At 39.1% G+C, this 16,582-nt stretch overlaps 3 protein-coding genes and 2 non-coding genes across 6 annotated transcripts; 3 read left to right on the top strand and 2 right to left on the bottom strand.

The window, feature by feature from the left end:
* Window positions 1–887: 887 nt before the first annotated feature.
* Window positions 888–2,232, top strand: LOC149612693 (glucose dehydrogenase [FAD, quinone]-like). Its single transcript, XM_089858246.1, has 6 exons — window positions 888–1,035; window positions 1,136–1,338; window positions 1,396–1,588; window positions 1,661–1,792; window positions 1,857–2,153; window positions 2,216–2,232. Exons 1-6 carry the CDS (start codon window positions 888–890, stop codon window positions 2,230–2,232), a joined length of 990 nt encoding a protein of 329 aa, XP_089714372.1.
* Window positions 2,231–9,256, top strand: LOC149612690 (glucose dehydrogenase [FAD, quinone]-like). 2 transcript variants are annotated; one of them, XM_089858317.1, is made up of 4 exons: window positions 2,231–2,542; window positions 2,604–2,781; window positions 2,845–3,241; window positions 9,236–9,256. In XM_089858317.1, the coding sequence occupies exons 1-4, from the start codon at window positions 2,303–2,305 to the stop codon at window positions 9,240–9,242; spliced, it is 822 nt and encodes a 273-aa protein (XP_089714443.1). In that variant the 5' UTR covers window positions 2,231–2,302; the 3' UTR covers window positions 9,243–9,256. The 2 variants fall into 2 exon arrangements, with proteins under 2 accessions (XP_089714443.1, XP_089714442.1); XM_089858316.1 differs by lacking the exon at window positions 9,236–9,256 and having other exon boundaries at window positions 2,845–3,356.
* On the bottom strand, window positions 6,557–6,629 carry TRNAV-CAC (transfer RNA valine (anticodon CAC)). Its single transcript has one exon. It is a non-coding gene; the product is annotated as a tRNA-Val (tRNA).
* Window positions 6,695–6,767, bottom strand: TRNAV-CAC (transfer RNA valine (anticodon CAC)). The gene has a single exon. It is a non-coding gene; the product is annotated as a tRNA-Val (tRNA).
* Window positions 9,257–9,311: 55 nt separating the features above from the next.
* LOC149612689 (glucose dehydrogenase [FAD, quinone]-like) lies at window positions 9,312–12,333 on the top strand. Its single transcript, XM_089858245.1, has 8 exons — window positions 9,312–9,453; window positions 9,536–9,738; window positions 9,829–10,153; window positions 10,221–10,513; window positions 10,570–10,893; window positions 10,970–11,144; window positions 11,221–11,639; window positions 12,271–12,333. Exons 1-8 carry the CDS (start codon window positions 9,312–9,314, stop codon window positions 12,331–12,333), a joined length of 1,944 nt encoding a protein of 647 aa, XP_089714371.1.
* The last annotated feature ends 4,249 nt before the right edge of the window (window positions 12,334–16,582 follow it).

Below are 16,582 nucleotides of genomic sequence, written 5' to 3'. Positions count from 1 at the left end.
TCGAGTGGGCTATGGTACAACGCAAGAGGGGTCGTAGTCATGGCGACCGAGGTAAACAGGAATTACGTATTTTTGGCCCTCCCCGTCAGCAACGTCACCAATACGTAGTTTTTGTGAGCCAATAAGATAATTTAATTTTTTGGTTACGTGTTGAAGGAAGGGACTATATACTCGTCTATGAGTCGGACTGAAGTAAAGGCCAAACATTGTTTATTCCGTCTTAAAAAAGTCTATCTATCCCTGTTAGCACATACATAAAAAGAAAATAAATATAAAAACCCCAAACATACAAATTCATAAGTATCCGACCCCACAGATAAAAATTCAAAAGTATTCGACCCCACAGATTAAGAGGTACCCCACCCCATATCACCCCGACATTTTAGAGATAAAAATAAATAATAAAAAACTCGGAGTTTCTATCAAGTCTCTATGGTTCAGTTGGTAGAATGTCTGCCTGTCACGCCAGGGTCCCGGGTTCGATTCCCGGGTCTGACCTGAAAAAATTTTAATTAAAATTAAATCTCTAACCGAGCCCAGTTACCCCAATGGGTGGGTTGTGGTAATATAAAGTTCCTTTTAAGCTAAAATCTGACGATAACGAAAGCGAAAACTCCGGCCACAAGTACTACTACTACTACTACTACTACCACTACTACTACTACTACTACTACTACTACTACGGCTCGGGTCAAACTAAGAGCCTATCGTATACTACGATATGGCTAAAAAGGGTATTTTAAAGAAAGGGAATTTTTCGCGGAAGGCAGTACTGTAACTCGAGTTGTCCAGTTCCAAAAGAATGAAACCAATATTTTAATTAAAAATATTTGCTGCGGATTATTTTAAATTTTTAGTAGAATAGTTTAAAATAAACTCTGGTCAAGATGGTCAACTCTCCGGTTAATATGGTTAGTGTCCGAAATTCGGTCAGTTTCTTCATGGCGTTATTCGCTATCAATTACATAAGAGACGAAGACCGGACACTACCCATTGTTAAAGAAACGTTCAAATCGGATTACGATTATGTCATTAGTAAGTTAATTCCGGTTTTAATTGGTCCAATAATTACATCTGGTAGTGGTTGAAGAATGGTCCTAGGGTTGCCATGGTTTTAATTAGGCATAATTTGTAGTCGGGGCCGGTTCAGCGGGGTCAACTTTAGCCAATCGTTTAACGGAGGACCCTGGAGTGTCCGTTTTGCTATTAGAAGCCGGTGGTCGCCCCAATATTTTTAACGAGATGCCATTGGTAGCCTCGGGACTCTTCAAGACTGACCAGGATTGGAATTATTTGACCGAACCACAAAAAATGGCTTGTTTGGGTTTAATAGAAAAGGTAAGTACGCGTGGTAAGTGGTAATTTTTATTTATCTGATTACGTACCAATTTGTAGAGGAGCTATTGGCCCAGAGGTCGCGTCCTGGGAGGTTGCAGTAGCGTCAACTTTAACGTCTACATTCGTGGCAATAAGTGGGATTACGAGCAATGGAAAGAGCAGGGGGCAGACGGGTGGGGTTGGGACGATGTCTTCCCGTATTTCTTGAAGTCAGAGGACAACAGGGATGGACCCCAATACGCCGCACCAGGTATTTCATTCATACTCATCTCGTGGATGAGGTCATTGACCATCACGTTTCAATTAATATAATATTTTAAAGGTTATCATTCGAGGGGTGGTGAAATCAAAGTTGAGAAGCCCAACTTCTCAACTGTCCTGGGGGAGACCTTCATACAAGCTGGAAGGTCATTAGGATACCCCGTTAATGACCCCAATGGACCGAGCCAATCAGGTCAGCTTGTATTATTAAGAAACAAACCTCAATATTCTAACCAAGGTCTTGTGTCTCGCTACAGGGTTTCATTACCAACAAGGAACGTTGAACCGCGGTTATCGCAGCAGCGTGGCGACGGCCTTCTTGGTTCCGGCCAGTCGTCGTCCCAATCTGGACATTATCACATACGCTTTCGTCACAAAGATCGTCTTTGACGATGACAAGAGAGCTCGTTCCGTCATGTTTAATCACAAGAACGTGTCCTCAGTTGTTCACGCCAAGAAAGAGATAATTTTGTCAGCGGGAGCCATCAATTCGCCTCATCTCTTGTTACTGTCCGGGGTGGGACCCAGAAAACACCTGGAACGATACAGGGCAAGTACTTTAAACATAATTGAAGAATTAAGTGTTCGTGGTTGTTGAAATTTGGGGGTGTTTCAGGTACCTGTGGTAGCTGATGTTCCCGGAGTGGGTGAGAACCTTCAAGACCATCTGTGTCCGGGTGCGGTAGATTTCACGGTGAACACGATGGACATTGGTTTTGTCGAATCTCGCCTGATGACCAACACTCAAAATATCGAGACATTTTTCCATAATCAAACGGGACCCGTCACTATGTTAGGGGGCGTGGACAACTCGGCCTTTCTCTCGACCAAATACGCCAATGACAGCGCCCGAGATTGGCCCGATCTCCAGTACTTTTTCTTCCCGTTTTCCACAGCGGCGTTTGGCGTTTCATCTCGAATCTCGACGAACTTCAACGATAAGGTATAATGTCGCTAATTGCACCCGCTGTGATTATTGGTAAGTTCCATTGTCCGTTTACTAGGTTTGGGACGCTTTCTACGCACCCTATGAAGGAATGGACGGTTTTGCCTTAATCCCCATTATATTACGCCCTAAAAGTCGAGGGTTTGTCCGCTTGAGGTCAAGAAATCCCTACACTCACCCTTTGATTGACCCCAAGTACTTGACCCACCCTGATGACGTCGAAATTCTTGTTGAAGGTCAGTTCTTAGTCATCTACCAGCCTAGTACCCTTGACCTTTATGAACCTGATGACGTTGCAGGTATTAAAATAGCCATGGAAATTGGTCAGTCGGAACCATTTAAGAAATACGGTGCCAAGCCCTTCGACCGCGTCATGCCTGGTTGTGAGCAACACGCCCAGTTCAGTGACGATTACTACAGATGCGTCAGCCGGGTTATAACCTTGACCATTTGGCACCCGGCTGGAACGTGTAAGATGGGTGACCCCGAGAAGGACCCCATGGCTGTCGTGGACTCGCGATTAAGGGTGGTTGGGGTCAAAGGTCTCAGGGTCATCGACGCCTCCATTATGCCCACCGTCGTTTCGGGGAATTTAAACGTGCCAACTATTATGATCGCCGAGAAAGCGGCTGACCTTATTCGAGGGGTCAACTCGGTTTCGGACAATTCACTTAGAAATAGGAGAACGAATTTCAGGTACAATCCGAGATGAAGAACTGTTTGTTTGTTTGTTTGTTTAATTTCAACGTGAATTTTATCCTTAAACCCGACACTTTCATTTCATACACTTTCTATTTATTTATTTATTTACTTGTTTGTTTGTCTGTTTTTATTTATACCTATACTTTGTTATTCGAAGCGTATACTTTGTTTTAAAAAGAAATACACAATTTTAAGCTTACTATCCTAAATATTTTTTACATCAAAAAGCGCTTGTTTAACTTCAAGGTAAGTTTGAATTAATTTTTAAAACGTATATGGAATATCCAAATTTGGAGGCTCATAACTCCGGTTCTATAAGAGATAAGGGTACGTCCTTTGAATATGTTATAGACCTATTTCTTAGCTTTCCATCGATACTAAATACTTGTGGTTTCAACAATCAGGACCAAAGTAATTAAGCAAAATGTTAATTAACGTCCTCTCCATAGCATTAACATGGGCGTATTTGCAAGCCTCTTTGGAGGCTCATAACTCTGTTTCTATAAGAGATAAGGATACACGCTTTGAATATGTTATAGCCCTATTTCTTAGCTTTTAATCGACACTAAATACTTGTGGTTTCAACAATCAGGGCCAAAGTAATTAAGCAAAATGTTTGCTAGCATGGGATTAACATGGGCTAATTTACAAGTCACTTTCGTGGCTCATAACTCTGGTTTTGTAAGAGATACGGGGATGTCCTTTGAATATGTTATAGCCATATTTGTCCCCTTTCTAAAGATACCGTAATAACTGACACAAGTACATCGATTCAGTAGAGAATTAGGGCCATCTTGGTTGGTAGCGATGCAAGTGCATTGTTTAAAACATTTCGGAGTACCACCGCTGTTCCCTACGAGGACAGCGTTTACCATTGCCTACCCACCCATACCCTAATCCCCTTCCACGAAGAAAGTAACGAATTTTACGTGTAGGTCAAGCTTCACTTATTCTTTCTTTTCAATTGAGTTGTTTGGGAAGATTGTACTAGAAAAGGCGCCGGCCGCCTTTGATTGTACTCAATTTTAGAATGGAGTACCAATACTTGATATTTTCGAGGAGTCCCCTTTCCCTTGACCATGTTCGGGTCAATCAGGGTCAATTGCGCACGATTCACGTTCGTTTAAAACCCGTTAGAAATTTTTTTTCTTAAATGTTTTTTCGATTTGTTAAAAGGTTTGTTTAAATTTTATTTAATTTATAAAAATTGGGATAACCCAGGTTGGTGGGCTAAAGACCACCTATAAAACCAAATCGCGTGCAAATTGTAAACTTATTTGATTCGAATTGATCGTAGACGCCGGACACCGGCCATTTTAACGTAAGTACTTTAAGAGAAGTCACTTAAACCATAAGTTTATAAGTGATATGTTCGCTCCATAAGTAACTGAGAGACTTAGAGCAGCTCGAGATAACTAGTTAGAGAAGGAGAACGACGGAAGTGAATTAAATTGAAGTCCTAAGTACACTCGGTGGTGGTTAATTAATTTTGCAGCTAGGACTTATTCCATCTAGACACTCCTATTTAGTCTATGCATTACTAAGCCCAAATTTGACAGCATCGCCACCTCACTCACCAACCAGGCCTCCCTCGCTTTACCTCCTCTCGAATCTATGACCTACCTCACTCACTCACTCACTCACTCACTTCAAATTCATTACAAGCCTTTCTTTCAGTTTGTCATGACCAGATATTAATTAAACAAACTTATGGAACTGAACATAACATATCACTTATTATATAAAAACGTCTTGGTTTGGACCAAGGCCGAAAAAACAAACGATATGTGTGAGGTTTATCAATTGACTGAAGCTTCAGATATTGAAATTTTTTTCTAGTTATTTTTATCCACTCAATCCTTAATCAATATTTAATTCAATCAACTGATTTTACTGTTAATCGATCTAGTCCCTCTAAATTAAATAAAAAAATTACATATCTACGCTTTTTCAAGAACAATTACATTTTCCGAAAACATTTTATCATGAAATTAATTGTTCTTGAAAAAGCGTAGATATGTAATTTTTACCTCTCCGAGTGACGATGACGTCACGGAGAGGTATTAGACTGGATGTGTCTGTCAAATCGGAGTAAACGTGTTCGCAGAAAGTAATATTAGTTTCTACTCCATTATCATTGTCGGGGTTCAGATTATCGCGGCGATTGGCTAAGGTTACGAGAAACGTCTAGTCTTCTAATGGCATGGCTTCCACCAAAGATTCACTCAATTGTGAGTTTTCTTATCAATCATCGTGAATCAATCGCCTTATAGACCCTAAATTATCAAAAGTTCTTAGAGATGCATACGTTAGAATTCAAACGTGAACAATAGCTATGTTTAAAATTATTTTATGAATAAAGTTTTTTCTAACGATTGAACTATAATTAAGCTAAATTAATGACGATTAAAATAATTAATATCAATTATATTTATTTAATTATTAAATATAAACCTCTTAATTGTGTCTCGACTCGGAGAGGTTTATTTTGGTTTCCCAACTTGTTTCAATTAATTTAGAGGGACTAGATCGATTAACAGTAAAATCAGTTGATTGAATTAAATATTGATTAAAGATTGAGTGGATAAAAATAACTAGAAAAAAATTTTAATATCTGAAGCTTCAGTCAATTGATAAACCTCACACATATCGTTTGTTTTTTCGGCCTTGGTCCAAACCAAGACGTTTTTATATAATATCTGTCACTTCAGTCTTAATGTAATTAAATTTTGAATAATTATGTTTGCTTTACCGTCATACATTTGCACTCTGAAATATAATGGTGCATTCAAACACCATATATGCTGTTTTTTCCAGTGCCAAAAAAGACATCATTTAGGGTGTACTTTAACCCCATTTCTATGATCAATTCACGCCATTTACTAATATTATTTGGAAGTATTAAGGAAATATTAGGCATTTAAGCACCATTTACAGTGGCTTTTAACATCTTTTTTTTTTTTTTGACATTCTGTTGAACTTCTAATATTACTTAGTTTAATGGTTTTAAAAGTAGGGAAAAAGTATGCTACCTATGTCACATTATTAAACCAAGTGAAGTGAAATAATTGTTAAATATTTATTATAACCACTACACCACAGACACGTGGTAAGTCTAAGTTTTCCAAGAGATCTGACTAATTATTATGTCCAATCACGATGGTTAAAACACGTATCTACCTGGGCTCGAACCTGGGACTTTCCGTGTGTGAAGCGGGCGTGATAACCACTACACCATAGATACGTGGTAATACTGAGTTTTCCAAGAGATCTAGCTAATTCAAGCGCCCAATCACGATGGTCAAAACATGTATCTACCAGGGCTTGAACCTGGGACCTTCCGCGTGTGAAGCGGACGTGATAACCACTGCACTACAGATACGTAATAACACTGAGTTTTCCAAGAGATCTAGCTAATTCTTATGTCCAATCACGATGGGCAATACATGTATCTACCAGGGCTCGAACCTGGGACCTTCCGCGTGTGAAGCGGACGTGATAACCACCACACTACAGATACGTAATAACACCAAGTTTTCCAAGAGATCTAGCTAATTATTATGTCCAATCACGATGGTCAAAGCCGTACTTCTGTAATTAACTAAAATTAACATACTTAGACTTAATTGTTTTGATCAAACTGGCTGATAGCACACCCTGAATACTTAATTGTTAATTTAAGATAATTCCGAAAAGTATCTTCGCTGTAGTTTTTAAGTTATCGGTGGGGAAAAATCACGAAAAACCCATGTTAATCTCCATAGGAAATTAGCAAAAGCGGGTGAATATTACTTTAACGTTATAAAACGGTATCAAGTCATATCTACAAGGGCCTACCGGCCCTGTAGAATAAACTTATGATTTTATTATAGTAAAGTTTTCATTTGTTGTTTTATAATTATATCTTAAGGAAACATTTGTCCCTTTTTGTTGGGTTGCAAGTTTGCAACCTATTATTATTATTGCATTATAATTTGCATAGGGGTTAGTGATATAGTTGTTTGTTCTTAAACTCTTGTAAAACTTCCGCCAATTTCCCGGTCTATAAAATGACGAAGCTATTTTTGTTGACCATGAATCTTGCCTGACCAGAAAACGCCACAATTCCCAAGGAACATTAATGTTTAGCAATCTTAGAAATGACCCAAACTCCTAAGGCGACTGTGATACAACTATAACCCCTTCTAAGAGAGTCGTGCTCATTAGCATAATTGACAAGCCATCCATTATTATATTTGTTATTTAACCTTGAATGTAGCATTAACGGTATAAAACCCAAATTGATTATTTTTAAATTAGTGTCGATTTCAATCTGGCTGGCATAGACCACGTACTAAACCAAAAATTAACAAGTCGGGAAAACCAAAATATTACCTCTCCGTGTCGAGAAGATTATATAACCTTAAGTATCCAATGAAAACGTCGACCTTTTTGCCCTCATCCTTTCCCGCGCTTTGCGCTTCCGCATTTCATACTTACTCTCAACATTATCTTCCTCCATTTTACATATAAAATCAAATACTCACAAAAAGAAGTGGCAAAAACCTGCTGGCTCTTTACAACCACTTAATTTGACTTAATATCCAATTTCCAACAACAATAATATACCGGTAGTTTAATTGACAACCTACTAGCATCGAAATTCTCATTAAGAATGGCTCCCGCGGATAAAAAACGGCAATTTTCAACTAGGTGGGCGTTATCTCATAAGATTTGAAAAATATTATTTGTCTTTTTTAGCAATGCCTAACCGTTTGGATTTTTTAAAGCTTTCTAGCACCAAAAAATATTTTTGAATGAGGATAAAAAAGGTCTGTCCTCTCTTAATTTTTAAAGCTTTTCTCATGATTACTCTATACAACAGTAACAAGGAGTATAAACGCATTAGTGGAAGCAGTATTTTTTTCCCAAAACAATCTCGCTTATGTTTATGCAATGAATGAAATATATCACAATGCACGGGCCTTGATAGATATAGGAGGCAATGAAGGAAATAAATCGCATGCACGGGCCTTGGTAGATATAGGAGGCAATGATAATCTCTCTCTTTGCACGAGAGGTTTATCTTTAATATTTAAATAAATATAATTATTTTTAATTATTTTAATCTTCAATAATTAACATTACTAATAGTTAAATCGTTTAAAATAAAGTTATACCTATTATCATCTCAAACTTTGCTAATATTGACGTTTAAAGTGACGGGTACCCCTCTTGCCCGCTTTTTTCAAATTTGGGGTATATATACGATTCGTTTCCATTATAATAGTAAGGAAAAAGCGCAATTGCGAAAACCTTTGGTGGAGATCCCACCTTAGGGAGGCTAGACGTTTCTCGTAACCCTAGCTGATTGCCGCGTGTATCCTAAAACCAAACGATGATAATGGAGTAGAAGCCAATGATACAGATTGGTGTCTATGTGGAATAGACGGTAGACCAGTGGATGGTGGTGTTAGAAGCCAGTGTAAGTGCAGACCGTTGTCAATGTGGGATTGACAAAGAACAGAAGATGGTGGTGATTAGAAGCCAGTAAGAACAGACTAGTGTCCGTGTGGGATGGATAAAGACCAGAAGATGGTGGTGTGAGAACTCAAGTAGAGGAGCCATTTCCGTGACTGTGAAAGCAGTTCGGAAATGGCGAAAACGTTTGCTCCGATACGCAAACTGCGAACGCGGTCACGTGGGTGTAACAACAGACAGACACACAGACACACAGACACACAGACACACAGACACGGCCGTTACAGAACCTCTCCTGGACTACGTCACACGGAGAGGTAAAAACAAAATAATAATAATTGAAGGTCTAATGGCAGGGAGTAATTTCCCCTCGTATTCAAAAGCTTTAAAAAAAGCAGACGTCTGACACTAGAGTTAATTTCTTTTTATTTAAATATGTGGTTTTAAAGTTATTTTCTCGATCAATGTCCTTGAGTTCAAAGTATAGTTTTTTTTAAGTGAAAAGACAATTTTTTTTATTTATTTTAGGCCCTGAAAAATTCTATTTTAATTTAAAAACGACGGTTCAATTTCTTCTGGGTTTTCACTTTGAATATTAGAAGCCATGGAGCCACCACGTATGTTGGATGCCCGGACCACCCTGGGTCTACTCTTGGCCATCTTCAGCTTTAATTATACGCGTAAAGAACATCGTGCCATGCCCGTTTTGACGCAAGAAGCCAGACAAGAGTACGATTACGTTATAAGTAAGTACTTCCGGTTTGTCTGACCCATTTTCTTTTCCGGAGCCATCGTAATTATGGTTTTCTTTTTGGTTTGGTTTCGTAGTCGGTGCGGGTTCGGCCGGTTCAACGTTGGCCTATCGTTTGTCCGAGGATCCGGACGTGTCCATCTTGGTCTTAGAAGCTGGTGGCCGTCCCAATGTCATGAACGAGATCCCTTTCGCTGCCCTTTGGCTATTTCGGACGGGGATGGACTGGGGATACCAGACTGAACCGCAAAAGACATCCTGCTTCGGTCTTAATGAAAGGGTAAGTTAAATTACGCCTTTAATTACCAATTACCTTAGTAATTAGGCCATTAATTATCTTATAATTTCAATTGGGGTTTGGAAACTTTAGAGAAGTTACTGGCCTCGCGGTAAAGTTCTGGGAGGTTCTTCCAACATCAACTTTAACATTTACGTGCGTGGCAATAAGAGAGACTACGACCTTTGGGAATCGCTGGGTGCCGAAGGTTGGAATTGGAAGAATGTCCTCCCGTACTTCATGAAAGCCGAGGACAATCGTGACGGAGCCAACGTTATCGACGAGGAAATGCACGGGAAAGACGGACCCTTGACCGTCACCCGACCCAAGTACGGCACTGTCCTCGGAGATGCTTTCTTAGAAGCTGGACGAGAGATGGGATACGATGTCGTTGATATTAACGGACATCAACAAACTGGTAGGCGATGACCCCCCTTTCGACCTTGTTAATACTTAATTTCTATATTGATTAATTTAATTTTTAGGTTTCGCTCGAGTTCAAGGGACCATTCGGGACGGTCTTCGTTGTAGCACCGCCTTGGCGTACTTGAGACCGGCCAGTCTAAGACCGAATGTCCACATCATGACATTCGCCATGGCCACTAAAATCGAATTCGACGAAAACAAGAGAGCCCGCTCGGTCCGTTTCGACCACAACGGCACAAATTACGAGGTCTTCGCCCGCAAAGAGATCATCTTGTCCGGGGGCGCCATTAACAGCCCTCAATTACTGAAACTGTCCGGGATTGGACCCAAGAAGGAATTGCAAAGATTCAAAGTAAGTCAATAAGGTTTAACAACTGATCCGTTGTTCTCTAATTCGCTGTCTGTCAGATTCCAGTTGTGGTAGATTCACCTGGAGTCGGTGAAAACCTTCAAGACCACGTTTGTAGCGGAGGAATCCAGTTGAACGTCAACCGTAGCCAAGTCGCGGTGACGCCCGACATGGTGTACGGTGAGCCGGCCTATTTACCGGAACTCTTTAAGAACGGGACCGGTCCATTGTCGCTTCTTGGTGGCGTGGAAGCCATCGCTTTTGTAAACAGCAAGTACGCCAACGCCTCGGAAGATTGGCCCGATATTCAGTACCATTTCTTGCCACTGGCCCTTTCCACTTTTCCCTACGCCACCGAAAGAATATCCAACGTCAACCCCGATGTAAGTACCAGTGCATATTGTCTTATAACGACGTCGAGTTGGCTGATAAGTATTTCATAATTATATCGTGTCTCAGTTAGCGGCTTCTTTGAGAAGTTACGGGGAATCGGAGGGTTTCGTGGTATTTCCTTTGTTGCTACGACCCAAGAGTCGAGGTTTCATTCGTCTGAGGTCGGCTGATCCTTACCAGCACCCCATTATCGACCCCAAGTACTACAGCGAGCGGGAGGACATAGACACCATGATTGACGGTATGATTGTTAAGTCTTTCCAAGCCCATGGCGTGTAATGTAAAATAAATAACTTTGCGTTTATGGTTGCATTTAGGTGTTTGGCAGGCCTTCAGTTTGGGCGCCAATACGACTGCCTTTAAAAAATTGGGGGCGGCACTCCCGGACATTGTCTTCAACGGTTGCAGCCAATTCCCGGACCCATACACGCCGCCTTTCACCAACACGGCCGGCTTTATCGAATGCGTGGCCAGGACAGTCACCATTACCTTCTACCATCCAGTTGGCACTTGCAAAATGGGTTCCGTCAACGACAAAATGGCCGTGGTTGACCCTAAACTCCGTGTCATTGGAGTGACTGGTTTGAGAGTGGTGGACGCTTCCGTCATGCCGACCATCGTCTCTGGAAATACCAACGCCCCGACCATTATGATCGCCGAACGGGCCTCTGATCTCATTAAAGAAGATAACAAAGACCGGGACAATTACCTGAACAGAAACCCCAGGACAACCAACGTAAGTTAATTAACGCGGCCAAAAGTTATGTAAATATTGTTTATTTGTTTGTTTGTTTACGTTGGTTAAGCCTGTATTGTGATAAATATGTTTCCTACCCAACAAATAGAGTTTATTTCGTTTTGTTTTATGGTTTCTGTTGTTGTTATTATTTACTATTTGCGTGGATTCCTACGGTTTTTAAACCATAGATCTCTTAGTCCATTAAATACCGTACGGAGCAGGACTATCTTATACTTTGGGAATGAGGTAGGTCCATTTGAAATTGAGTCTAAATTCTGTGCCGCCATTAAACATCCCCGTAACAAGTTTCTTTTTTAGATTAATGATTTCATAGTAAGGGTTAATTTCAAACAGAAAATAAAACTTGTTTTTATTTTATGATGGGCCTAAAACATAACGCACGCACCCACTCTCCCCAAAGTGATTAAATCCCTTCTTGTATTTGGTCCAAATTTTAGGTTACAATTGTATAGTTAGTTAGCTTTACTAGAGACCCCTCTCCATCCAATAAGTAAAAGTTAATAGTCGCTTTAGCCTTAAAAGGCTGCTTTTAGGTTAGATTGACGCGGGAGTCAATTGAGGTTAACGTTAAATAATTACTATCATGCGCATATCTTCTTCAATCTAGGTTCCGGCGCACCTATCTGTCTATACTTACGTGAAACCCTTTATTATAATCATAAGTTTATAAGATATGTTCCTTCCATAAGTTTGTCACTGGTTAGTGAGTGAGTGAGTGAGGTAGGTCATAGATTCGAGAGGAGGTAAATCGGCGAGGTAGGGAGGCCTGGTTGGTGAGTGAGTGGGGCGCTGCTGTCAAATTTGGGCTTAGTAATGCATAGACTAAATAGGAGTGCCTAGATCATGGAATAGGTCCTAGCTGAAAAATTAATTAACCACGTGCACCGAGTGTACTTAGGACTTCAATTGACTCGCTCCCCTTTGTTCTCCTTCTCGAACTAGCTAGTTATCTCGAGCTGCTGTGGAAGTCTCTCAGTAGCATTACGAACGGTCATACTTATCATTTAACATATCACTTATAAACTTATGTTATAAATGACTTAATGTGATACCGGACCCTTAAATCTGGCCCCCCTTCCCATATGGGTCATCGGTCTTCGTGATGGGTCGGTCAATCTTTCATCTTCAACCTAAAAACGTTCCTAAGAATGTTAAGAATCAACTGTGAACGTAGCATTGAACTTGTTGCTTTTTGAGGGTGGGACGACAAATAAAAGGATTAAATCAGTGTAATGGCAGCGCGTAAGCTTACCATGGCGTTCACATTGAGTTGAAACGTTGATGGTGCCATTAGTAAATGTCGTCGGTCACTGGGTCATCTTGGCTGACCGCTTTTCTTAATTCACATAGAGTCAATTTTCAAACATTTTTTTTTTTTGGACCTAACTTTCACTATCCGGTCTTAATGTAGGTTGTTGAAACGAGCCAACTCTTCTTGAACCAAATTAAGGCGTTACCAAAAAATCCGTATTCTTAAGCGCTACAGTTAAATGTTAGGCTTAACGATTAGGCTTAGCTTAAGTCATTAATAATTAATCTATGCATGCCCCCCCCCCATATCCCATTAAATCATCTCTGCTCTGAGGCTCTAAGATTGAAATAAAATTTAGTGAACAACCCCTCGTTTACTTTATAATGATAATAATATGTATTGAATTACCCAGAAACAGAAAAAATACTTATTTTTTTATAAAACGCCCTTTTTTAAGAAAAATCCGGTTTTTAGGCTTAAAATCAAGTATATTTCTTAGCTAAAATTAATTCTAAAATATTCTTTGAGCGACTTGCTAAACCGCGTATGAAAAAAAAACCCGTGTTTGAAATTTTATTTAATATTATTATTATTTTTTTCTCGTTGCTTAAACACTATTGTTATAAACATTATTATTATTATTTAAAATTCAAACTTAACGACGTGAATAAACAAATACCGTTATCGAACCACTTTTGTTTAAGAAACGGGTGTATTTTCAACAGAAGTAATTGGACCTTAATATTATTATATTGGCCAATGGCCAATTCGACCGGGGCCAAATACTTTTAGAATTAATATTTAAACGTTGGTGTTTAAATTAAATTATAAAAGTTTAAAAATAATTCTAGACCTATATTTATTTATTTAATATTAAATCGGGATGAGTAATATAATATAAAATAATTTATTTTAAGGGGAAGGACATTTGCTTAATTAATTTTTAATAAGGATAATATTATTATTGTAAAGAGAGGGAAAGTGTCCATTGTTCTTAACTCTCGGGTATTTTCCCACCCACACGTTACCTAGATGACGTATGTATTTCGCCGCGGAAGCAATGGAAGACCTTTTTTTTTAAATCTTTTTATTTTTGGTTTAAAAGATAAAAGAAATAAACCCGGGAATTAAGTATTAAGTCTTATAGGTGGTCCTCCCCTTCTACTTTTTATAAACGACTACGTGTGGCCCCTTTTTGGGAGGCATCGAAATAAGCGACTTCAAAACTTTCACTTTCAAATCGAAGCAACCAGTGTCCGCTTTTATTCAAACTACTTAATCCGGCGTAAACACTTATTTATTAATATTCCGTTCGATTAATTACACTACCTTATTAAATAGGAAATTGAAACGGGGAATTTTTCTTAGCTTAAATTAAATTAACCGTAACGCGTGAATTAATTGACGTATTTTGTCTCGAAAAAATATATAGTTTAATTTCCGGATCAGGTGAAAAGTAACTCATTCTCGTCTTGATTTCGTTAAAAGTCTCGAGACACTTCGGTTGTTAATTTAATTTCACGCGATACTTCTCGTGACGCTTTTTCGTTACGTCATATTTCACGCGACGCTTTTGTTATAATTTAACGAATATATTCAGGCGCGCGTGCGAAAGATTTTTTTGAACGTAATCACGTGATACCTGCGCGAGAATATTTTATATACAAAGTAAAATCACGTGCTTAATTTATAATAAGATGCGCCACGTGTTTTGGCGCGGGTTACGCCACGTGCTTTGGATAAATAAAATGTGAGTTTTAATTCTTTTTCTATTTTAAAATTTATAAATGGGATTAAAAATAAATTTGTAAAATCATTTCGATTTAACACAATCTCCCCGATTGACACCGAAATAAAGGAAAACAAAGGTTTTCGCAATTCCCGTTTGGTTCCTAATTCGTTCTTGAAAAAATGTATCGCTCCGCTTGGATGCCGATACAAATTGAACGTAACCAAAATCCTCCGGTTCATTGTTTTGGTGACCCAGACGTTTTGTGTCAAGATTATTTTGTAATTAGTTTAAATTAGAGTTGTATACCATCTTTTGAAGAACTCGGCATCGGTTATTGAAAAGTCGTTATAAAATTGAAATAAATTTCATTTCATTTCATTTCATTTGTACAGTACGCGCGGCCCCAATTAATTTGGGGTCAAATTCCGCGACGGCCTCAACATCACGTAGCCCCCACTTTTACTTCAAAACCCGTCCGTTGTTATTTCGCCACCAATATCGTCGGAAATGAGTTTAATTAAGGTAACCCCCCTCCCCCCAAACCTAAAGTTAATTACCCTAAAAGGTTTTGAAAATGAGTGAAAAACAGTGGAAGATTCTAGGCAAGCTTATAGTGGACACCATCCTGCTATAACAACTAATAGATTTGATTAGCTTTGATGATTAGGTTAGGTTTAGTTACGTTATGTATCTTTTACAAATATTTAGGATCAATTTATTTTTTTTTACCAATTTTGTTCATTGGAATTTATGGAATTTCATGACGTAATATTCATTCGAGTAGTTTCTTTTTCAACTAGGCTATCTTCCCTCCCTCCCCCTTCATTACTCGTTTGAAACATCGCCCGTCAATTAAAACAGTTAATAATTTTGGAGATATTAAGTCGCGACCGACTTTCCAATACAGAATTTACCAACGTTTCTTCCAATGAAGAAAAAAAATTATATATTTTGTATTTCATTTTAAATAAGTCGGTAAAAAAGTATAAGGGTGTCAAAGAGTCACGTCACAGTATTAGCGACTCTATTACGTCATGTAGGCCTACCTATCATTTTAGAAAAGAGCGCGAGACAGTCGCATTTTTCAAGCCCATCGCCCATCAACCGCGATCCATATTATAAAGTCAGTTAATTTCCATAGATATAAGGGGGGTTAGCGACGGGCTTTACCACGAAGCTCATGAGCGCGAGACAGTCGCATTTTTCAAGCCCATCGCCCATCAACCGTGATCCCTAATATAAAGTCAGTTAATTCATATAGAAATAAGGGGGTTAGCGACGGGCTTAACAACGAAGCTCGTGAGCGCGAGACAGTCGCATTTTTCAAGCCCATCGCCCATCGACCGCGATCACTAATATAAATTCAGCTAATTTGCATAGAAATAGGGGGGTTAGCGACGGGCTTTACTTGGAAGCTCGTGAGCGCGTGCGTGCATTTAGCAATTATTTAAAATCGCGTGCGATATTAAAATTTTTCATTGTTTTTTTTGGCACGTGTTCGGTCGAGGGTAAAAAAATAATAAAATGTTAAATAAAAAAGTTAAAACATTAATGAAACGCGACAAACGCGATTTGCCCGATTGGCCTAAAAATTCATTTAAGTCTATTAAGTATTTTGCAACATTACCAAATATTTAATAGCCCATTCTCTATTTATTTATTTAAATCGTATTCATCCTTTTTTGTGTCGGGGGATCCGATTTAATTGGGGTTATTTTAATTAAAGTAAAGAGTTCTCTTCTGTTCTTGCTGCTCCCCCATAAGGGGGGATGTATAGATTTTAGTTTGGGGGGTTGTCTTGGATGCTCTTTAGTGAGAGTGACCCATTTCCGGGCGCTAGTAAAGTCTAGCTGGTGGTTGATAACCCGTCACAAGGCCAACCAACTTTCTTTCTTCTGCACTTTCGCTTTCAAAAGGAATTCTCGATCGCGTACG

This window comes from Phalangium opilio, unplaced genomic scaffold, assembly GCF_054372755.1.
Source record: "Phalangium opilio isolate 3A_F unplaced genomic scaffold, DU_Popi_V2 ptg000232l_1, whole genome shotgun sequence".
Classification (NCBI taxonomy): Eukaryota; Metazoa; Arthropoda; class Arachnida; order Opiliones; family Phalangiidae; genus Phalangium; species Phalangium opilio.
This window is presented reverse-complemented; position numbering and strand designations above follow the sequence as displayed.